General features: G+C 45.0%; 3 protein-coding genes and 1 long non-coding RNA gene across 5 annotated transcripts in view; 1 reads left to right on the top strand and 3 right to left on the bottom strand.

Annotated features, from left to right (window-relative positions):
• The window catches only part of xylb (xylulokinase), a 15,345-nt gene extending 5,922 nt beyond the window's left edge, over positions 1 to 9,423 (bottom strand). Inside the window, exons 1-17 of the mRNA XM_022766483.1 lie at positions 9,345 to 9,423; positions 7,513 to 7,595; positions 6,718 to 6,787; positions 6,277 to 6,357; positions 5,904 to 5,990; positions 5,692 to 5,820; positions 4,762 to 4,827; positions 4,572 to 4,644; positions 3,754 to 3,872; positions 3,574 to 3,655; positions 3,220 to 3,260; positions 2,982 to 3,097; positions 2,730 to 2,845; positions 2,368 to 2,441; positions 2,154 to 2,250; positions 2,027 to 2,085; positions 1,160 to 1,247 (exon numbers count right to left, since the gene is read on the bottom strand). Coding sequence (XP_022622204.1) covers positions 1,160 to 1,247; positions 2,027 to 2,085; positions 2,154 to 2,250; positions 2,368 to 2,441; positions 2,730 to 2,845; positions 2,982 to 3,097; positions 3,220 to 3,260; positions 3,574 to 3,655; positions 3,754 to 3,872; positions 4,572 to 4,644; positions 4,762 to 4,827; positions 5,692 to 5,820; positions 5,904 to 5,990; positions 6,277 to 6,357; positions 6,718 to 6,787; positions 7,513 to 7,595; positions 9,345 to 9,401 — 1,438 coding nt within the window. The 5' untranslated portion in view covers positions 9,402 to 9,423. The remainder of the gene's footprint in view (positions 1 to 1,159; positions 1,248 to 2,026; positions 2,086 to 2,153; positions 2,251 to 2,367; positions 2,442 to 2,729; positions 2,846 to 2,981; positions 3,098 to 3,219; positions 3,261 to 3,573; positions 3,656 to 3,753; positions 3,873 to 4,571; positions 4,645 to 4,761; positions 4,828 to 5,691; positions 5,821 to 5,903; positions 5,991 to 6,276; positions 6,358 to 6,717; positions 6,788 to 7,512; positions 7,596 to 9,344) is intronic.
• Positions 9,424 to 10,362: 939 nt separating this feature from the next.
• nub1 (negative regulator of ubiquitin like proteins 1) lies at positions 10,363 to 17,170 on the bottom strand. Its single transcript, XM_022766506.1, has 15 exons — positions 17,037 to 17,170; positions 15,609 to 15,737; positions 14,964 to 15,131; positions 14,807 to 14,874; positions 14,622 to 14,686; positions 14,323 to 14,490; positions 14,126 to 14,214; positions 13,884 to 13,990; positions 13,462 to 13,648; positions 13,171 to 13,278; positions 12,907 to 13,059; positions 12,397 to 12,543; positions 12,142 to 12,222; positions 11,733 to 11,937; positions 10,363 to 11,146 (listed from the first exon to the last, which is right to left on the bottom strand). Exons 2-15 carry the CDS (start codon positions 15,723 to 15,725, stop codon positions 11,004 to 11,006), a joined length of 1,806 nt encoding a protein of 601 aa, XP_022622227.1. The 5' UTR covers positions 15,726 to 15,737; positions 17,037 to 17,170; the 3' UTR covers positions 10,363 to 11,003.
• Positions 17,171 to 17,518: 348 nt separating this feature from the next.
• Positions 17,519 to 20,758, bottom strand: LOC111237418. 2 transcript variants are annotated; one of them, XM_022766508.1, is made up of 4 exons: positions 20,571 to 20,758; positions 19,547 to 19,714; positions 18,659 to 18,872; positions 17,519 to 18,512 (listed from the first exon to the last, which is right to left on the bottom strand). In XM_022766508.1, exons 1-4 carry the CDS (start codon positions 20,620 to 20,622, stop codon positions 17,849 to 17,851), a joined length of 1,098 nt encoding a protein of 365 aa, XP_022622229.1. In that variant the 5' UTR covers positions 20,623 to 20,758; the 3' UTR covers positions 17,519 to 17,848. The 2 variants fall into 2 exon arrangements, with proteins under 2 accessions (XP_022622229.1, XP_022622228.1); XM_022766507.1 differs by lacking the exon at positions 20,571 to 20,758 and having other exon boundaries at positions 19,547 to 19,864.
• LOC111237419 lies at positions 19,478 to 22,634 on the top strand. Its single transcript, XR_002665768.1, has 3 exons — positions 19,478 to 19,523; positions 20,578 to 20,656; positions 22,595 to 22,634. It is a non-coding gene; the product is annotated as an uncharacterized LOC111237419 (long non-coding RNA).
• Positions 22,635 to 23,592: the final 958 nt, after the last annotated feature.

The raw sequence follows: 23,592 nt of genomic DNA, 5'->3' as shown, positions 1-23,592 counted from the left end.
CCACCCCCCTCCCCCCTCATACATATTTGATGGCTGTCACATGTGAAGTCAGCGGAGGCCGAGCGGCGTATCTCGCCACTCGCTCAGTCTCTTTCATGTGTTTTTCATGTGTTCGCTGGAGACATGCTACGCTCAGACGTGAAGCACCTCGTTTATCTCGGATGATTTTAACCCGTCTAATAAAGTTGTCACTTTTTGAAGTTTCACTAAGTGCTGCACAGATTCAGGATCAGCTCAACCTCTAGTTCTACGTCCCTCGATAAAGACTCAGAGTAACAGAGGCTGATCTACAGGGAGTTCTTCTGTCTTTATCTGTCACTTCAATGAACTCAGCTCAGTCTGGGTTTATAACTGAAAGCCACGCCTCTGAATCGGACACTCTGATTGGCTGCTGGCGAAGAATGCAGATGAGAATCGATCAATAACCCCACAGACAGAGAGCAGCAGAGACGGACGGTAGAACTAAGCTAACGTCAGTGTCTCGATGGAAGTCAGAGGACGATCAGCAGCTCGTTAGGAAGCCGATTCAAAACACGTCACGTCTCCGACTCATTCGGTCAGTAACTTCATTTCATCATTTCAGATTTTATTAGGCCTTAAAAAGAGGAATTTACAATCCAACGATTCTTAAAAATAGGAATAAATAACTGGAACTTTTCTCTACAGTCCACAGATATGATACGACTGGTTAGCTCTCCAGCCAATCAGAGAGCTTGTTTTTAGCAGCACTGAAGGCCCAGAGTGTCACAGAGAGGCTAAGAGGAGAAGCTAAGCTAATCGGTTAGTAAACTTCAACATTTCCTTCCTTCCTTCCTTCTTTAAATGTCTCTTATTTCCTTGGCTCCTTCTTTCCTTCCTTCAGCAAATCTTTTCCTTCTTTAATTCAGGGTCTTTGTTCTTTTCTTCCTTCATCGTTTCTTTTCTTTCCCTTTTTCTTCCTTCTCCTTCCGTTCCTCTCCCTTAATTCTTTCCTCCATTAGTCTTTGTTTTCTCTTCAACGCAAACATTTCAAAATAAAAGCTCACAGCACATAACCACAATAATACATGAAAAAAAGTCCAAAGACACAGAGAGACAGCCTCTGCAGGACTGATCTGACTGATTGATTGATCGATTGGTTGATTGATTGATTGATTGATCAGTGTTGTCATGGTGTTACCGTGCAGAGCTCTGTAGGCGGAGCCCAGACAGGCGGAGTCTGACAGATCGATGGTGTAGACCGGAGCGTTGAACACGTCAGACAGAACCTGGGGGAGAGAGGTGGAAACGGTTTCCTCCGTTAACGAAGCCGCACATCAAACGGTGGCTCGTTAGCAGGAGCTCGTTTGTGCCTGAAATTGATGGATCCATTAGAGGTGATTCTCCCCGTCTGCTGCTGCTCGTCTCATTCACAGTATTTACCTGACACAGGTGAGTTTTTATCCTCCTCAATCTGTTAATGTCTTCAATTACAGACGCACTGTCACTTCTACATGTAAATATAAACTAAAAATCTTCAGTTTAAACATTAAAATATGGATTCGACACGTTCCACTCAGAGGTCAAACACACCTTCAATAAATCCAATCCTCATATTTCTATTGTACAAACAATAATAATAAAGAGTTTAATCAGCGGTGGATTGGCTGGACTGGTGGATGTTTGAGGCTCAGCTGCTGGAAACATTCGACTGACATCAAACCAAACACAGCTGTTCTCGTTTCCAGGTCATTACATCTGTTGTTGTTTTTGTTTGTTTGTTTGTTTGTTTGTTTTTAGACTAAGTCACAATCAATTTATTTGAGTCCAGCTTTTGACTCGACTTTCATGTCTGTGGTTTAATAATGAAAACGACTCGAACAGGAGCTGAAACTATCAACTGAAGGAATGAGTGAACGAGTGAACAAATGAAAGAACGAGTGAAAGCAAAGTTAATAGTCACTTAATCTGAAACCATAAATAAAATAAATACAAACAGGTTGATAAATTACTCAGTGTGTTAATTACAGACAGGTGAACAGGTGAACAGGTGAGGCAGATCACTCACCTGTAGAATCTCTCTATTAGACGAAGCTCCTCCTGTCGCCATCACTCTGGTCCCTGGAACTAAAAACACAGAAGAGGAAGTCAGACGTGTTTCCACAGCATCTGAATGAAGGAATGAAGGATCTTACCGATGGAGTAACCCAGACGCTCAGCGTGGACTCTCCTGGACAGAAACTGACCCTCCACCACCGCCCGGACCTCCACCTGAGGACTGAAGGAGGACACCTGCAGGACCAGGACAGGTGAGAAAGGTGAGACAGGTGAGACAGGTGGACTCTCTCTCTCTCTCTCTCTCTCTCTCTCTCTCTCTCTCTCTCTGTATCTGAATGTCTCTCTACCGACCTCAGTGTCATCAGGGTCAAAGCGATGAACTCCCACTGCAGGAGGGGTGATCTCCATGGTGTCAAAATAAAAGCCTGGAAACACCAAACAACCAGTGAGAGGGGGCGGGGGGGAAACAAGGAAAAACTGGAAGGGAGAAGAAAGGAAGGAGGAGAGGAGGAAAAGAAAAGATGTGTGGAGGAAGGGAAGAAAGGAAAATAACAAAGGAAGAAGAAGAGAGGCAGGAAAGAAAAGAAGGAATAAAAAGTAAGTAAGGAAAATAATGAAGACATAAGGAGAGAGGAAAGGAAAGAGTGAAAGCAATGAAGGAAGGAAAGAAGGAAAGAAGGAAAAGGGGAGAAAGAGGAGGAAGGAAGCTTCACCTATGTTTCCTTTGTTTCCGAGCGGCGTGTCCCTCAACGCAGCGGAAAAAACTTCCCATGATCCTCCAGCACACTCGTCCCGGATGCGCTCCCTCGTTAGAGACCCGTTCTTGAAGCTGAGGATGACAAACTCGTCACACATCAGTGTTTTATCACCTCATAGATATGATGTCATGATATTACATGTAGAGCAGCAACACAGTGTGTGTGTGTGTGTGTGTGTGTGTGTGTGTGTGTGTGTGTGTGTTGTACCACAGCAGAGCCATGTACACCTGCCAGTCCACAGGGTTACAGAAGATGTGACCCTCCAGAGCAGGACGAGGCTGCTGGATCCACAGAAACACCGTGTCACTAGTCCCTAGACTCACCTGGACAAACACACACACACACACACACACACACACACACACACACACACACACACACACAGAGTGTATATAGAGTATGGTACAGTGAGGGGATGATGGACAGACTGTGTGGACGAACTTACAGTGATGTCTCCCTGCTGGAGCCTCATTCCTGCCAGAGATGCTGAGAGACAGGAAACACACACACACACACACACACACACACACACACACACACACACACACACACACACACACACACACACACACACACACACAGAGCAGGTAACATCATCCTGCAGCAGACAGCACCACCCTGTGTTCATCTGACAGAACTACAGGAACTGTTTTAAATCTGAGTGAATGAAACAACAACATGAGGTGGAAACATCTGGAATCAGAAACAGCTGTCTGTATTTTTCTCAGCTTGGGAAATAAAAAATAAATTTAACGTTTGACTAATTCTTTACTCTTCATATTAATCTTGTGTATTTCACCTGGGTTGTCTCCAGTGAAGGTCACCACCCGGCAGCTCTCACTGAAACCATGTGCAGCCACACAGAGGGAGGAGACGGGACCCTGCAGGACAGGAAGGAGCACTGAGACGCCTCACACTGGTCACCCACCAGCCCACAGGCCAAACCACACCAGAGTGGACCAGAGTGGACCAGTCTTACCAGTACAGATGTGGAGGGGAGCGGCGCTCCCAGCAGTCGGTCCAAACGTGGAGCGGTGGCCTCCAGGCAGATCTCAGACCAGGTTCTGGTCCTGATGTCCAGAAGATTCATCCCTGAACCTGAACAACCAATCAGTCGATCAGTTCATCAATCAACTGATCAATAAGATAGTAACTCAGTCATTTACTTTGTCACTGACTCTGTCCATGTGACACTTCCTGTCAGGAACCAATCAGAGGTTCAGGATTCTGAACAATCACTTCCTGTTCCTGTCTGATTGATCATCATTATTCTGCTTCTCTTCTTCTCTGGATTCATTTTTGTCGTCACTGTTCTGATAATAATAAAACTGATAAAAATCAAAACAATAACTGACAGTAATTCAAATATGAATCATTAATAGATGATGATTCAAAAAGTAACTGATGAGTGGCGGAACCACAGGTCCATAGATACATGAATGAATGTGTGAAGTAAACAAACAGAAACAAATGAATGTGAATTAATGACATACAGTATATATGTAGAGATAATATTAAAGAGTCATGTGACGGTGCTTCAGAAAAAGACAAAGAAAAAGTTGAGAAGTGGAAAGTTTTCAGAAATGTGTTTTAAATTTCTGATTTCCTTTTTTTAATTTTAATTTTCTAGTTTAAGAAATTATTTATATTTTATGTCGTAATATTTTTACAGTGACACTGATTTTAATTCCATTTGATCAAATATGTTCATTTAGTTTAGTTTGTAGAACAGAAACATGAAAATGAATGAATGAATGAATGAATGGATGGATGGATGAAGTGTGGTCGGTGCCGTACCGTCACTGTAGTCGATGGCGGCGTAATCACCGAGGAAGAGAGAGGCTGCAAAACTACTGACCAATGAGATCCTCTGAAACCACACACACACCCACACACACACACACACACAAGCTCAGTTCACACTAAGGTGACCCACAGAGGTCACAGGCCTCAGGTCAAAGGTCACAGTGATGCTCTGGCGGCTGACCTCAGTGTCCTGGTACTGGTCCGCTCGGCTCTGTCGCAGCTTGGCGATCTGGTTTGCTGTGAAACGCTGCAGGTGAACACAGACAGTTCTGTTTTTGTGTAAGATTAAAGGGACGTTGACGATGATCAGTGTGAGTCTGGACGAATGATTTATTATTGATCTCTGGATTCTGTTTCACTCATAATAACATAACTGTGTGTAAACTTTATAATATTCTTTTCTTTAAAGAAGTTTGTGAAGAGACAGAGACAGAGAGACACAGAGACAGGCACAGAGACAGACACAGAGACAGAGACAGACAGAGAGAAAGATACAGAGACAGACACAGAGACACACAGAGACAGACAGACACAGACAGACACAGACAGACACAGAGACAGACACAGAAACAGAGAGACACAGAGACAGACACAGAGACAGAGAGACAGACACAGAGACAGAGAGACAGAGAGACAGAGACAGACACAGAGAGAGAGAGACAGACACAGAGACAGACACAGAGACAGACACAGAAACAGAGAGACACAGAGACAGAGAGACAGAGACAGACACAGAGACAGAGAGACAGACACAGAGACAGACACAGAGACAGACAGACAGAGAGACAGAGAGACACAGAGACAGAGAGACAGAGACAGACACAGAGACAGAGAGACAGACACAGAGACAGACACAGAGACAGACAGACACAGAGACAGAGAGACACAGAGACAGACACAGAGACAGAGAGACAGAGACAGACACAGAGACAGAGAGACAGACACAGAGACAGACACAGAGACAGACACAGAGACAGACAGACACAGAGACAGAGAGACAGAGACAGACACAGAGACAGAGAGACAGACACAGAGACAGACACAGAGACAGAGACAGACACAGAGACAGAGAGACAGAGACAGAAACAGACACAGAGACAGACAGTGGGACCTCGTAGGCTCTGGACCCGGTGACCTCTGCCAGTCTCAGAGCTCCTCCTGCTGCTGCCTGCAGCTCCTCACACTGCTGTCTGCTGCTGGAGTCCATCCACACAGGACTGTCCAACACCGAGAAACTGTCCTGTTGACACACCAGAGGACATGAATACACACACACACACACACACACACTAACACACATGTAACATCTGGCTGTGGACAGACCTGCAGCTGCTGGAACAGGGTCTGCTCCGGGTCGAGCTGGTTCAGAGTCTTGGACGCTCCTCGTCTCCAGTACACGCTGCCATGTTGCTGAGACAGAGACAGATGTTTCATCAGACTGCTACAGAGCAGCACGACGACAGGACAAAACATTTCCTTCATTTCATGTTTTAATTAAAATAATTTATAAATGAACAATTAATCATACAGATTACAGATTTAAAAATGGATTTAAACATCATTAAATAAACCATTTATAAAAACTCATGAATAAATAAAACAATATGAAAAACATTCGTACAATACAATACTTTTTCATATTCTACGTCACCATGTCCATATTTGGGCGAGGCGTGTCACATGGTTCCTGTCTCACCTGGCCGCTGCCTGACAGCGCTCTGACTCGAGAGAAGTCAAACCCCGCCCTCTTCATCTTGTCCAATAGCAGGTCCAGAGCCTGAGGACAAACAACCGATCACATTAGAGCGTGGGGACAGTCGAACATCTGTCAGAGCAGCAGCTGTTATAAAACCACATCTGCAGATTGAGGTGCGTTTGTTTAACGCCACCCGGAGCAGCAGCGGGAGGAGACACATCAGGAAAGACTGTTAAAGATTCAACTCAAAGTCACATCTGTCACTTTGTTCTGGTTCATCAACCTGACCCAGAAAACATGACTCGTCAGAGGTCAAAGGTCAACTGACGACCCTCCACGGTGAGGTTATACTTTAACTGAAGAATTGGAGAGAAGACTCCTTCATCATCATGACTGTGTGTGTGTGTGTGTGTGTGTGTGTGTGTGTGTCGTGTGTCTCACCTTGACCCACATCAGCACAGGTGAGGTGACGGTCAGTCTGTCGGCGTGGAGGTGAACTCCTCCCTGAGTCCTGGAGACCAAAGACAACAAACTGAGCTGCTGCTCACTTTCAAAATAAAACACCTGAACCACATGAACAACCTTATCAAAATAAAATCACTTTGTCCCCTCGACTCCCTGAGAGACGTCACGAGCGTCTGGACGTGTCCGACGTATTCACAGATATAATATCATCACGTCCAGCTGATCTGTGTCACATGACCAGAAACACAAACCTGTAGAACCAGTCTGTGTCACTTTGTTCTACGTCCACTGACGCTCTATAACAACGGTTCCCAACCTGTGGCGCGGGGCCCATTGGTGGCCCACCAAGGTGTTGAAAGTGGGCAGACAAATCATTTGCAAAACAGAACAATTTTTGTGAAAAGATGTAATTATAAAACAATTATAAAAAATGAAAATGTAAATAATGTTTCTGAATGTTTTGAAAATAAATTCTTTAAAAACTTTACGAATGTTGAAAATAGCAGCGTCAGGAACGTTTGTGTTGTCACTGGTCAGACCTCAGTGTATACCTGGTTCGATCGTTATCATTACAATTAAAAGTGCTCTGATCAGAGATTATTTGGCCTCCATATTGTTACGGGTCGGATGTGGCGGCCAACATAAGTGGGCCATGGATGGGAACCACATCATTACACAACTCTGACAGTCAATATTCAATATCAGATCAATACATGGCTGAAGGGTGACTCTGTTCTTGCCCCAGAGGCAGTGATATCTGATGTGTGTTACCTGAACTCAGGTAGCTCGGAGTCAAAGTGCACATTGTCCCGATGAACCACGTTCAGTTCTCCGTCGATCGCCACCACCTTCAGCTTCAGAGGAACAATCATTAAATCAATCATTCAAATGAAGGGGGGGGGGCAGTTAAAGACTCACCTGTTGCTCAGGTGTTCACTCACCTGTTTGTGTTAGTTTCTGTTATTTTGTCCAGCTTTAAGTGACTCGCTGTAACTCCTTAACTTCCTTTAAATCTCTTCTGAAAACACATTTCTGTCTCGGCCTTTGGAATCAGAGTTTCTTATTGTTTTCTTCCTCCATAAGAATAAATCACCTTTTTGAGCCTAAACATGATTGAAAACTCATGACGGGGCGTCGTGTGGTCTGAGCAGGCGCCCCGTGTGTAGAGGCTACACATCGCTGCAGTCGGCCCCGGTTCGAGTCCTGCATCGGACGGCCTTTACTGCATGTCATTCCCCCTCTCTGCCTCCCCACTTCCTGTCTCTCTACTGCACTATCAATAAAGGCATAAAAAGCCCAAAAAAATATACTTAAAAAAAAAAACAAAAAAACTCATGACACTTCGCACACGTGTCAGCATCCATAACCTAAGGCCAACAGGAAGTCAGCCATTTTGAATTTAATCTGCAGTTTTGATGCCGTTTTGGTGATTTAAGGACGTCGTACTTAAAGGAACTCCTCCTAGAGAACTGATGAGATCAACGAATCAATATCTGATCAGTCTCACCTTAAGACCTTTAGGACGCTAAATTGCGAAGCTTTTGAGTTTTCGTTGGAGGACCTGCCCGTGGCCGCACGGTGAATTCAATAATTTGTCATGAAACAGGAAGTTGTTATAACTATAATATACATTGACCAATCTGCCTCAAACTTCATGTGTTTGATGACCGTCCCACACTGACGACATCTGCATGCTAATATTACATCACTGTCATAGCGCCACCTACTGAAAACAGGAAGTAAATCCTGAGTAACAGTCATTGTTCGATTTACATGATGGTCTGTTTTACACCTGATTTACAGGAACGTACGAATGTTGGCGGCGGCCTGGTGGCGGCCCCGAGGTTAACGACAGGCCGGGGGCCGTGTGATGCTGTTTACAGCTTTAATTTATATTGTTTTATCCCTAATTATTGTTTTTCCATGTTTCACTGCCTCTTTTCACTTCCTGTCAGATCTCTTGGCATCATGTTGATTTGAGTTGTTCTTGTTGTTCTACACTTTTACACTTGTGTATTTTATCTGGTGATTATTTTTGTTTTTGATGAGTTTGATTTGAATTCTTTCATTTGATTGTATGCCTTTTGATTGTGAAACTTTGGTGTCTGGGAAAAGTGTCGCACAAATAAACTTCTCTTGCTTTTGATGAAGCTCGGCTTCTTTTCTTTGGTTTGGTTTGACCTTTTCCTTCTAAAACACTTTGTAACTTTGTAAAGAAGAGAGTTATAAATAAAGATTTCTTTTGATCACTGAGGGACAGACAGACAGTTCAACATCAGTCTGATCCAGGTGTTCCTAATAAACTGAGTGTTACATTAACATGGATAATATTTCAGCAGCTGCTGGATCTGAAATGAGTCTGTTTCCCGCCGTTAACGTCACCGTGTCTCCGCTTTAAACAGCTGATTCTGTTTTCTGACGTGTCGTCAGTCCGAGGTTCTGGTCCGGACCCAGGACTATCACCGACCCGACGCACCGCACCGCGTTCCTTCTTCCGCATCTGCGCTTTTACTACATCTTCAGCGCGCTGCGTGGACGTAAAATACGTCACCGAATCCAACGCACACAGGTAAACGACGTACAGGTGACGGGGTGAGTTTTACCTGCTGAGTACTGAAGTCGAAGCCCAGGTAGAGGGGAGAGTCCTGATAGGCCGCCATGAGGAGGAAACACACCGACCACCTCCGGCACACACACGCATAAACACACACCGGGGGGGCAGGGGTTAAACATTTAAAGAGACACACACACACACACACACACACCCACACTCTCTTACGGAAGACGATGAGGACCATATGTGAAAAAATATTTTAGAAATCTGAGATTAAAATCAGAATTCAAAAAAAGAAAAGAAAATCACATATGGTCCTAATCCTCTTCCGTACTCTCTCTCTCTCTGTATATAAATAAATAACAGGTGTTAAAGCTCCATGTTTCTTCTTCTGTGTTTTATTTGAAGTGTTGATCCATAAGAAGATATAAAAACCATCTCAGTGTAGTTTTACATCTCCTCTCTCAGGCTTCTCTCTGGAGCTCTAGTAACAACAGGTCAGTCAGCCAATAAGAAGAGAGGAGGCGCCGAAACTCTCTTCTGATTGGCTGACTGTTTTCTGAGTGATCCAATAAAAATAAAGCAGATTTCAGGTAAAAACACTCAGAGAAACCAAATCCTGCAAGGTTTGGATGGTGGGTCCAGGTGGGCGGGGCTTGGTGACTGCTTTGTTGTGACATCACAAAGTTCCAGAAGTCCTGACGGCTGGTTTTAAGGCTCAGTTTCTGAATACAGGCTGTGTGCATTTCTCTGTGGATGACCAGGTGACAGGAAGAAGACGGTGACCAGGTGACAGCTGAGTTCCACAAACAGACGTGTTCAGGTTTCTGGGAGATTTTATTTCTACTTTCATTTTATCTTTTTATTCTCCATCTCTTCTCATCTCTTTTAGCATTTTATTATTTTTTCTTTAACATTTTATTTTTATTAGATTTCTAATATCCCACCTTTTATTTCTGGTTTCACTGTCTTTAATACATCTCCTCTGTTTCAGTATATTATCTCTCTATCGTTTACCTGTCTGACTCTTCAGTCATGTGACCCAGCCGACTACCGGACAGACAAAGTCAAACGAAACCTTTTTCTTTATTGGCTCCATCAACATGAGACGATCCACATGGAACTCATCATCAACATGAAATTCATTTAAATTAAATCAATGTCACAAACAGCTGCTGAGTCGCAAACGGAAAACACGCGATCGATCAGTCGTCACAACAACAACCTGGAGTTCGTGTTTCCAGCAGCAGCTCAGCAGGTTCCTTTGGTTCGGCCAAAACATCTAAAGAAAATCTTCATGTGGCTAAAGATGAATTCAGAAAAGAACATTTGTGTTTAAAGGATATAATGAAGAACAGCAGACGGATCAGTCTGAGAAGAACAAGTTTTAAAGTGAACATTGTCATGTGACGCGCCACTTCTCAAACCGAAGCTTTCACAAATTAAAACAGGAAGTCGTCAGCAGCCTGCAGGACTTTGACAGCTTTTCAAATTAAATCCAAATTAAACATGTTGCCAGCTGAGGTGCAACACAACAGTTTGGATCCTTCAAAATAAAACTGTCTCAGCTGATCTCTAAATAAAACTAATGATCAGTTTGTGAGGGAGGAGACGACCTGATTGAGTCTGAGGTGGAGGCGCTGACTGCTGTGCATGGATAACAGAGGGTGAAGCACTGTGTGTGTGTGTGTGTGTGTGTGTGTGTCTGTCACACGGTGTGTGTGGGGCCTCGGCTCAGGTAGGTCTTCATGGTGTCGATGAGCTCGCTCTCCTCCTCCAGCGTCAGGTCGAGATAATCCTCCTCGTGGTGGGAGATGTCGTCCAGCACCTCGCTCACCAGCTCCTCGTCCTCTGAGGACAGAAGACACATGGACGATCCGATCAATACTGTGTTCAGATCAATATGCTCAATTCTGTTCTGTCACATTAAAGTTCTGACTTTTTATTTCTTTACTTTTTGAGTTCATCACAAACTGTTTTCTACTTCTCTTCATTTCTTTCTTACAGAGTTGAAGCTCCACATGTTTTTATGACGTATAATAATGTATTTAGTATATTACATAAATGTTTACAGTATGTTACACATTTATATATTTAGATTAAATGAAAACATTATTATGTTGGTATCCAGTATCTCAGGACACAATCACACGTTAAAAAGAAGGAGAATGAAAAATGACAAACTGAGAAAAGTTTGAATGTAAGAGCTTGAATTGAATCAGGAAAATAAAAACATACATAAGAAGATAAAGTTAATTAATTACTAAAATATGAAGCTTGTTTTTGTTTATTTCCCTTTTGCTTTTAACATTTGACTTAAAGTAGAATTTTTTCAGTTCTACAATATGATAAAAGATTCGTTTGCATTTTGTCTTTTGATCTCAGTCCTGGGTGAAGAAAGCTCCGCCCACTGTCCAGAGGTGTGGAGGTGTCTTACCTGTGGAGGCGGAGGAGGCTGTGGGCTCCTCGGAGGAGGGGGAGGTGGAGGAGGGGGTGGAGGAGGAGGGGGTGGACGTGGAGGTGGAGGGCGGGGAGAGGACGCCCTGGTTGTCCAGCAGCAGCAGAGTTGCTGTTTGGATGTCTCCACCTGTCAGTCTGAGAGCGGCTTCAGATGCCTCCCTCTCAAAACCCAAATACAACAACTGCAAGGGGGGGCAGAGAGAGAGACAGAGAGGGAGAGAGAGGGAGAGAGAGGGAGAGAGACAGACAGAGAGAGAGAGACAGAGAGAGAGTTCAGTTTAACAACTTGGAGGAAATCTAAGCAGCTCTTTGATGTCTTTGTTCTTGGTGAAGTCAGGTGAGGTCAGGTGAGGTCAGGTGGTGTAGGGCGGTGTCAGGTGGTGTACCTGCTCCACCTTCTCTGGACTCACTGCCCCCTCTGTGTTGTTGTTGTTCAGCTGAGCGGGTCGACTGGAGTCCTGGAGGATCTGAAAGACAGCAGGCAGAATATTAGAATAACTAACAGCAGCTTGGACAGAGAGGGTCAGCTGACTGTCATTTACCTGCACGGCTTGATCACCTGAGGAGGGTGTGTCAGTTTTAAACTGGATCTTCAGCTGAGATCGTTTCTCTGATAATGAAATGATGAAACCGCCTCTCACCTCGCAAGCTTTGTCCACGTCTCCGTCAGCGCGGTGCAGAGCTCTGGCTGCGTCTCTCCTGGAGAATCCCATCTCTGTGAGGGAGGAGATGTCCTCCATCCTCCTCCTCCTCTTCTGCCGCTCCCTCTGCTTCAGCTCCTCTTGCTCCTGAGCAGAAAACACATCCACACACATCAAACTAAGCGCTCGCAACACGTACCAATAAAACTGACAGAAAAAGATCACGGATCCAAAACACGAGATCTGAAGGATGGAAACCGACAATGAGCGGCTGCTGAAGCCTGAACCCTCCGGACTCTCATTGATTTATTCATTTTTATTTTATTGCACGTTAAAACCTCTTCCAGGATAACCTGTTGTCTTCCAGGCATTCCAGGGAAGGTCCTCTAACATCCTGGAAACGTAGTCAGGCTCCTATTTTCAGCTTTAAGCCGTGGGAGTGGCTAGAGTCAGGCTCAGTGACGTCAGTGAGCATCCTCAGACTAACTGTAATGCAGGTGCAGGTGCTACCTGTCTGCGGCTGCTGATGTGGTTGGCGGCTGCCTCCAGGTCTCCCTGACAGGCTCTGAGTCCCAGCCGAGCTTCTCTCTCAGAGAAACCCAGAGCCATCAGCTGGGCCATTTTCTCTGAGTCCAGACACAGACGGCTGAACAGAGACTCCACCTGCACACACACACACACACACACACACACACACACACACACACACACAGTCATCAGTCATCAGTCATCAGTCATGCGTGTTGTGCAGAGTGTGTGTGTGTGTGTATGAACCTTGGACAGCTGCTGCTGAGCCTGACCGTCGTTTCCCTCCAGGTAGGAGAGGAGACTCTGGAGGAGATACAGCCGCAGAAACAACACCTCCTCTCTGCCTGTGTTACCCTGACAACACACACACACACACACACACACACATTAGGTTAAAACGGCTTTAACATTTCAAAATAAAACAAGATTTTCTGAGACTGTTCCTTCACGTCTGGTCGTGGAACTAAACTAAGGAAATAAATCCCCAGCTGTTGTGAACGTGTGAACAGTGAGAGTGGTGAATGCGTGACTGTTTACCTTGATCATGCGCAGCCTCTCGCGCTGTTCTCCGTAACACTGCAGGAAACAGTCCTCGGCTCTCCGCAGGCGGCTCTTCCCGTCGTCCAGACAGGACAGAGCCTCCAGGGCTCGGTAACACCACACGATGTCCAGCTGCAGGACGGCGTAGTTATCCACCGAGGTGAGCAGAGCCGAGTCGCACTTACTGCGCAGAGAAACACGACTCAGCACCTGATCTCTACACCTTCACTCTGACACCAGCAGTTATTAAAACTATGAACTACAAGTGAAGCTACAACTGCGACTACACTACGACCTGTTCTGCTGCTGTTCACCACCATGAACCACCGTCTGAAGTCTGACACGTGAAACTGTCTCTAACTCCAGGACAGTGATGTTTGACATCTGATGATGTCAGAGCTGGTGTCAGGTGACCTTACCTGAACTGCTGGTCGGCCTGCAGCAGGTGACACAGAGCGTTGTCGTACTGCTTCCTCTTCATCAGAGAGCGACCTTTCTCATGGAAACCCATGGCCAGGATTAAAGCCTGACACACACACACACACACACACACACACATTATATGGAAGTCAAGACGGACAAAACTGAACATTAACCTTTAAAATCAACACGATGAACTGTGTCGACTGTGAGTAAAAACTAGATGACGTCATCTCTCTACCTTCCTCTCCTTGTGCGGGATCTTCAGGGGGTTTCCCTTCTGGTCGGCGATCTCCAGGAAAGGCGTGGTGTCTGGGTCCTCGCTGCCGTCTGAGAAGCAGCAGCAGAGAGTAAGAGACTAAACACCAGAGGAGACACACACACACACACACACACACACACACACACACACACACACACACACACACACACACACACCTCTCTCTGACAGGATCTGGAAGCCTTTCTGGGTCCTCTGCAGACTCTCGTTCTGCTCCTTCTTCTTCTGCTCCTCCTCACTCATCTGTCGTTTCAGCTCGGCGTCGCTCACCTTGAGCACCATCATCTTACTGTGGTTCTTCACGCCCTGCTCGTCCAGACGCTGGTCTGCCGGGACCCACACCCACACACACATCAGTGATAGACAACAGAAACAGAGCAGTGGAAAATGATCAGCTGATTGATCTATGGATCAGCTGACTGTTCCAGTGTTTTACCTGCAGGTCGTGTGAACTCACCTACAAACAACGTTTTCCCGTTCAGGATCAGTTTGATGTATTTGAGGCCGTGGTCGTCTCCGATCCTGCAGCAGAGGAACACACACACTCAACCGCCAAGTGTCTGAGAGGAGAACCAACACAGTCCTGTCTGATCTCTCTCTCTCTCTGTGTGTGTGTGTGTGATTGTGTGTGTGTGTGTGTACCTGTCCACCACCTCCTGAACCAACACGTCCAGCCTTGTCTCCAGGTAGGTCTTCTTCGACTTTGGATCCTGAAACAAACAGGAAACAGAACGACAGTTTGAAACTCACAGCAGCAGCACAGAGGATGATGATGATGATGATGATGATGATGATCCACCTTCCTGCTGTCTCTGGGCAGCAGCAGCTCCAGTGTTGCCACGTTGGTCTCTCTGTACGTCTTGTTTCCTTTCCCTCTGTTCACCGCCTGGACTCTGACAGACTCCAGAGCGCCGCCCACCTCCGACACCGACAGACCCAGCAGGGGGGCGAAGTGCTCCGCCAGCTCCTGAACAAAAACAGTTCATGATCCAATGTGAGATTTCAAAGCTGCGACATTAAAGTAAATGACTCCACATGAAGAACACTGTAACATCTCAATGAGCGCTGCATTTTTAATCATATTTCTCCATTATATAAGGAGGAGCAGGGACGTCCCAGGAGATGCATTAAAACAAAACTAATTTTAATGGCTAATTTTAATGGAGTTATTTTCACTTCTCTGTTTTAAGATTTGTTTATGTATTATTAATTTTTTGTATGTGGGTCTGTGTGTATTTATTTACTTACTTAGAAATACCTCATCTTAATAATACATTATCAATAAACACATCAATAAATATGTTCAGTATAAAGGTTCCTCCCCAGGATCCCTGACATGTTCTGTATCATGGTTTATTACCACACTACATCTTTAAAGTCCTGTGATGATGATGATGATGATGATGATGACAGTGTAGTTGAAGAAGGTGTGTTGTCTAATTACCTCCATGTGCTGCTGCCCCGGCCGGTTGTCGTCGTCGGTGTACGGTGGGTTCCACAGCTGGATCTTCTTCTGCTTCAGCAGGTTCTTCAGCTTCGCCTCCGTGTTCTGCTCCGCCATCGTCTCTCGTCTCTGAAAGCACCAGGGACGAATGAGAAAGTGAAAGCTGTTGGACAGCTGGAGGAATTCCCCCGCTACGTGGAGTGAGTCATTACTGCTGAAGGAAACTAGAGCCGAGAGACAGACTTCGGCCGACTGTGTTTCTCTGCTCAGAGGTTACTTTACAGGAACTAATCAATCAATCAGACTTTGTTTGTATAGCACTTTTTATACAAACAAAGCAACACAAAGTGCTTTACAGAATAAAATAGAAATAAAAGCAATAAAAAACAACACACACACACACACACACACACACAGAACGATAAATTACCAAGTAATAAATAAAAACAATAGAAATAAGACAATAAAAACAGGACCTGAGGAAACACTGAAGACAAAGGACAAACCCATAAATCAGCTTCAAATATATAAATAAATAAAAGTCAATTAAAAGCCAGACTGAAAAGGTCGGTGTTGAGTTTACTGTCCTCAGGTTTCCTGGACCACGCTAATAAAAAGCTGCCTCACTGTGAGTTTTCCTTCTGACTGTGGGTTTAACTAATAGATCTGAGGGATCTAGGAGGATAAAATCAAATCTGATCAATAAGTCCGACCAAGACCATTGAGAGCTTTAAAAACCAATAAAAGGATCTTAAAATCAAAACTGTTACTGAAAAGAAAGCCGTTCACTAGTGGACGTTTTTCCTCACAGTGTCTCTTGTGACTGACCGTGAACGTCTCTCAAATCAACTGATCTCTTCTCGGTTTAAACGTCGCGACCTGCTCGTCCTCTCAGATTTCTAAACTCCCAACTACTGGTTTCAAACAAGCCAGAAAAACTCAAATAAACTACAAATGCGCTGCGGGTGAGTTACGGTCAAACTTATTATTGACAGATGCATTATGGGAGATGTAGGATCCTGTGTTTTTGTAGTTGGACCCACATTAGCAGGTAGAAGTGAGGATGTCTGGCTCCAGATCTCCAAACTTTAAACACGTGACTGGAGCAGCAGATTCATGACGTTCATACCGGAAGACCGCAGAACATTACCGCTTTCCACAGACCCTGAACACTGTTAGTGACATTTAAACGGGTTTCATGTTTGATTGCTGGTCAACACTGTTCCTGTGAGAGACACTACAACACAGAGAGCTACGGTGAATGAAGCTAGCTGACGGTAAACACGTTACTAATGACGCCAACAACAACAGGCAGAGGTTTCACACGGTAACAGTCAAACTTAGCCGCTAGCTTCAAACAAAGGTCGTTTCTGTGTTTTCCCGCTTAAAACCCGCCATGACTCGCTGTTAAATGTTCCTGAGCGTTACCTTGACGTCAAAAGACAAGATGACAAAGAGCTCCGTGGTTTTAAACGCGCGTGAGGCCCCGGTAACCGTCCACTTCTCCAGCCAGATGATGTTGTTGTTGTGGGTTGGTCGTTTCTGGGAAAGAGGTGACGAGAGAGAGGAGGAGGTCTCACTCTGACCGCGTTTCACGATCCTGTTAACGTCACGTACCGCCAACCGAAATCAAGCGAGAAGCTGGGCTTGAAATCAAGCGAGACTCGTCCTCACAACTATAGACGATCTTTGATCTGCTACGGCGTTTAACGAGGGTCAAATGTCCTACAGTTTTTCTGTGAGAGGAAATTCGACAATACAAGCCAGCGTTAAAATAAAATAAAACAAAGACACACTCCAACCGAGAGTGATAAAAATAAATCAATAAAATAAAAGACAGACTCAAACTTATATATAATTGCATTTTTTTATTATATATTTTTTATAATTTGAATAGAAAATAAGCATGATGATGAACTTTACATGAAGATGCTGATACAATTAAATTAAGAAATAAACAGTGAACAGATTCATCAGCTTTTGAATTCCTTTAATAAAACAGCTGGTTTACAATGAAACCATTAACGTCATAACTTCACACCTGACAATGAATCAGTGAAAATAAACAGAAGTCTGATCCTGGCCTGATAAACTGACATCTCGTTTCTGTTGAGCGAGTGATTTAAAGAGGAAAGATGGAGAGAACTGTAAATTAACATCTGGGTCATGAAAGAAAGAAGGAAACTGGTTTTGAAGCAGCTGAACATGAACTCGCATCATGAAATAAACTGTGAAATCTCTCAGAAGGACGAGTACATCCCCAGCCTCCTGGCCGCCTCAGAGATCCTCGGCGCCTTCCTGCTGGGGAATGGGTAGTAGTTCTGGTTCTGGTGAACCCCCGAGGACGAGCCCACCCCCCCTACACTCAGCTGTCTGGTAAACCTGAGGGCAGGGGCCGAGAACTTCCTGGAGCCCCTCCACGCTGGGGTGTTGCGGGTCTGCAGGAAGTCGTTAGTGGTTTTTACATCTGCAGACCGGTTCTCCTTCAGGTGTAGGTCGGTGGTGGAGCTGCTGGGGGAGCAGGTGACGGAGGCGACGGGGGTGGAGCTTTCATCAGAGCTGGTCAGAGAACCGGGGGCCGAACTCTCCTGAGAATCATCAGGAGGATCTTCTCTGGATCCGTCACTGGGATTCTGCTCCGAAGCATCGAGGGGTCTGGTGACAGTAAAGTGGACTGGATCCGCCCCGGAACCACCGACTCCTCTGGATCTGTCAGAGGATCCAGAGTCTGGATCTCTGCACCGCTCTACGTTGAAGTGGTCTTCTTCTTTGGTGCTGCTGAATGAGCTGCAGGGGGACATTTCTCTGGAGCTGCTGAGCAACTCTGACGTTGAGTCCACAGAGAGCTTTCTGCCTCTGGACTTCGGGACTGTGACGGAGCCAGAGGAAGAAGATGATGAACGCCTGTAAAGTCAGAGGGCGGGGTCATAAAGATTACCTGTTAAACTAGGCTTATCTCAGCCTATCGCATTTAGTTTTCCTGCTCTTAAATATTTCACCAGCCTGTGGAGGTGATTACAATCCCATGATGCACATCTTTAACCTCTGACCTGGAGGAACCAGTGACGCTGGTGTTTGTTGTTTCCGGGGAGGAGGCCGGCAGCCGGACGGTGACACCGGGGCAGGAGCGCCGGTGGAGGTCCAGATGGACGCGCCAAGGGTCGTAGGTCAATGGGTCGGGGTTGAAGGTTACGGCAGGCGGAGGTGATGTCAAACCCTGAGTGACAGGGACGACGCTGACGGCCTCGGACAGCTCCTCTGAGACTGTAGAGACACACAGTGGTTTAACAGTGAGAAGAGAGGGTGATGAAGACGGAGGGAGAGAGGGAGAGAGGGAAGGAGGGAGGGAGGGAGGGAGGATCATTTATTTCTTGCTGATACTGTCATTTTCACTAGGTTGTCAGAACATGGATCATTAGCTTCTTCACAGCTGTAAATACAGTTAGAATGAAACAACTGTCAGTAAAACACAGATTCATTATTTAGAAACTGTTTTTATCAGTTTACTGTAGAAAACAGAATCAGAATCTATAACTACAGCAAAGTCTGTGCTTCCTGTTTGGAATTAATAAATAATCAATAATCAATCTCAAATCGTTTAAGATCTACATCTTAAGTTTATAAACCTACTGAATGTTTTAAATTATAGTCAATGATCTGAATACTTCCTCTTCCTCAAACTATCCGGTGGGGAGCTTCAATGTCACGCCTGTCTAATGTGCCTTTATTTTGAAAGCAGCAACAGGAAGTGTTGGTGTAACAGACTTTAACTCGTCACGATCCTGAACGGAGAAATAAACTTTAGACATTTTCTCTCCCAAACCAGTTTTTCTCTCTACAAGCTCGATTATCTCCTGCTTTTATTTCTAAAACCAATCTGTTTCCGGTCACCGCCACGACTCTGACTCTCCGCAGGTAAACAAACAACTTCCGCTCACCTGTCCTGAACAGAAGCAGCTGGGTTTGTCTCCTCTGTGTCTCTCTGCTGCTCCTGTACTGTTCTCTGAGCAGAGAGACGTCCATGTTCCTCCTGCTCTCCTCTTCCTCTTCTCCTCCTGCTCCCTCCTCCTCCTCCTCTCGGACCAGCAGCTCCTTCCTCCTGACCCCTGCAGGAGAGCAGACCAACAGCTCTGACATGTACAGTAAGTATTGTACATGGTCCTGCTCCAGGTGACAGGTGTCTTTCCTCATTCAGTGACTTCACTTCCTGAACAAATCAAATCTGAGTCTGTCCTCCTGTAAGACACGAGCCCACAGCTCGTCTGTGCAGCAGGTTATGACATCACAGCTGGGTTTTGTTGCTAGGCGACATCTAGTGGTCGTGGTAATGACGACAGGAGCGAAGGGAAAAGTGTCGGTGACGTAGAATAAAGAGAGACAGAGTCCACGTGTGGTTATGTTGTAACCATGACAACAAAGATCGTCTAATGTTGAGGAAACATTCACTTTACACAAACCACCATCTTCTCCTAAACCCAACCAAGACATGGCCGTTATTATAGTAACCATGGCAACCGAGGTCAGGTACGTCTACCGCCATTAACAACTCCTCCAACCTAAACCACCACCGACCCTCAGATGCGACCCACAGGAGCGTCTCCTGAAACAGCGCGCCCTCCGGCAGGAGGCGTACCGTAACCTCGGTTGTCATGGTTACAGTAATAACGAACAGTCATCAATAATAGAAACAAACATTGGAATCGAACACAATCAATCACTCAATCATCTGGACTCTGTGGAATCATAAATATAATGTGATTCTGACTCACTGAACATAAGATTCAAACAAACATCATTTGACACATCTGGAACCACATCTGTAACTCTGTTTTTGTTACGAGTGAAACAGCTGCTTCTTCTCACCTGCACCAGCTGATGTGACTGTGTGACACGTACCTGACAACCATGTGACCCTCAGGTGAACTCATTCGTGTGTGTGTGTGTGTGTGTGTGTGATTTTACCCTCCAGCAGCTTCCCGCCGGGAGTCACACAGCAGCAGCAGGAGCAGGACATCCTGTTGGCCTCGGCAGCGACACACCTGCCGCAGGTGCTTTTATTCCCCCGTCAGTGAACCCAGCATCCACCTCCTGCACTATATGGACTTGACGGTGCGTTCAAAACCCCTCAAAAAGCTCCGACAAGCCAGAACCGGCCCCTAAAGTCCCTCAGAACGCATCCAGGTTGTGCGGAAACTGCACAGAAGACGAATTAAATGTCGAGTTTTGATTAAAATTAGTAGAAAAACGCGGCAGACACGTTTTTCTGTGGCGTCACCGTGTCAGACAGGAAGCACACAGAGCTGCAGTGCTCTGACTTTGATTGGTGAGTAAACAGTGAAGGACAATGTGTTGACCTTTCTGTTCACACAGTCACATCAGCTGGTTTGAGTGAAGAACAAACAGCTGTTCAGACTGAGCTTCAACCCTGAGGCACGTCAGTTTATACCAGGTGTGTTCACAGGTTCAGACCTTAGTGAACTAAATCTGTCTTTAGATCTAGTTTTAGGAAACTGAAATGATGTTTCCTGCAGAAAGTCTGAGGAAGGTGGAGAACAGGAGGATTTCCCAGAGTTCTCAGGGCCAGTTGCACAGAACACCTTAAGTTTTCCACTTAAGTCCGACACTTGAGGTTGAATTTCTCCTTAGCTGAGGGAGTTACTTCAGGGTGTTACACAGAATGACCTAGTTTCCTTAGTTAAGGAAAAACATGAAGGTATTTGCAGAAATCAAAAAGATTTTACAGTGATAAAATTGTAGTTTCCATGGAGACTGTTTGTTTTTTTTTAATCACTGTGAACTCAGACAAGTCGAGGTTCAGATACAATCAGAAAAACCTTTAGTTTTATTCCTTAGTTTGGTTGCTAAGGTCTGAACTGACTTTAAGGGATTTCTCAAGTATGAGACTAAGATCAGGAGAAAACCTTAAATACTTAAGTGAACATTTCAGGGAAACCTTGTGAAGATTTAAGGTGTTTTGTGAAACTGCTTTAATATAGGGAAACCTTCACTCAGACTGTAGGAACATCTTAAGGTGTTTTGTGCAACAGGATCTGAAGAGCAGTAAAGCGCCGACACACGACGTCTTTAAGGCACAAATATCAAATATTCTCTGGTTTCAGCTTCTCTGCCATTTTATTTATGTTTTACATTTCACAGAGTAAAAAAGAAAAATCAATTAATTAGTTAAACAATGGGCAGATTGATCTGAAAATAATCGTTAGTTGCAGCCCTGAACTTGTGTGAGAGCTCAACTTTAACAAACACACCAACAGCATGATTAGATCTGAGTCCCGAGGTTATAGTTACATAACTGTTGATAAATCTGTTTCTGACACATGAAAATCATACTGAAGGTCCCGATTCAAAACTACTAAACTGATCAGATTCAACTATTGATCGGATATGGATGAAAGTGAACTGGAGAATGTGACTCCGAGATCAGAGACCAAATGAAAAAAAACACTAAAAGTCAAATTCAGGACTCAAGTGAAAAAGTAAAAGTCCCGATTCTGATTCACAGACAATGTGTGAACATCTGTGTGAACGTCTGTGAACATCTGTATGAACATCTGTGAACATCTGTATGAACATCTGTTTGAACATCTGTATGAACATCTGTGTGAACGTCTTCACTGGTCAAAGCCGTCGTCGAGCCTTGAAAATGCAAACAGGAAGTCAGTTACTGTAGTTTGTCAGCAGGTGGAGCTGCAGCACCTGAACACTCAGACATGTTGCTCTGGTCCGGTGTGACCTCACTTCCTGAGGATATCAGAATCTCTGACGTCCCTTCAGAATAAAACTCCAAAGGAAAAAAACAGGCTGCAGAACTTTGTTGGGAATCCTCCTGTTTTTAGGTTTCCTTCAGTGACACCATGATCCAGTACAAACAGGAGCTCAGCTCATTCTCATCAGCACGAGTCATCCGCTGCATGGCTAACTACATTACTAACAGATTTATTACACATTGATTCTAATATTTCACACAGAAAAGGAGGAACTCAGAGCGTTTGAGGGAGCACGAGGAGGAAACGAGAAACAGGAGAAAATGTCTGAATCTACATGGAGAGAGTTTGAATATCAGCAGAGAAAATACAGGAGCTGACATGGAACCATCTGTCAACATGGCTCTGTCACATGAGGTGAGAATCGAACACTTTGATGGACAGGTTGTTAGTGTTCATGCTTTAAGTCTCACAGTAGTTTAGATAGAGAAGAAAGAATCGAAGCTACCAATTCACTTTTTATAATTTTTCCAGTTGAGCTAAAGAAGTAAATGAGAATATTATCAACACTCCACTGTTCACATTGGTGCTTGTTGAGTTCACTGATTTCTGAGGAGCAGGATGGGTTGGATATGACTGTTCTTAAACCACAGCGAGAGAGTGACCTCAGGTTTTCTCAAAATATTTTGCTGCAAGTGAAGAAATCCAGGTGGAGGGGGGAGGAGTCTCAGTGTGTCTGCAGAGACTGTAGAAGGACAAAGCAGAGACGCACACGATCACCACTACCATCTGTGGAGAGAAGAAGAACAGAGGAGATAAACGAGTGTTTACAGAGACTCACTTCATCAGCTGTCAGTCAGTGATGCAGCAGGGACTTCAGTCCTGTTCAGTCCAGATGTGCAGCAGCTGTGTAGCGTAGCCTGCTTCCTCTCAGCTCTCATGTTAACGTGTTGGAGTGAACACTGAGCTGGAGGCTCACAGACCTGCAGAGACTTTTAGCATCAAGTCTGTTCACTCTGCACATTTCCCTCAGTCCACAGTGGAAACAAACTGCTGAGAGTCATGAAGGTTCATCACTGCTCCAACAGGTCAGTGATGGATTCACTGTCCTGACATTTAAACACAGAGTCTCTGTGTGTTGATGAACATCTGATCTGTTCCTCACATATCACCTGACAGATAAACATGGAGGCTGTCACTGAAAACATCTGGCAGAGGGACAGATATACAGATGTGCTCACTGGACTTCAGCAGAGCTTCTG

Source organism: Seriola dumerili, unplaced genomic scaffold (genome assembly GCF_002260705.1).
Source record: "Seriola dumerili isolate Sdu_G_001 unplaced genomic scaffold, Sdu_1.0 BDQW01000859.1, whole genome shotgun sequence".
Lineage (NCBI taxonomy): Eukaryota > Metazoa > Chordata > Actinopteri > Carangiformes > Carangidae > Seriola > Seriola dumerili.
This window is presented reverse-complemented; position numbering and strand designations above follow the sequence as displayed.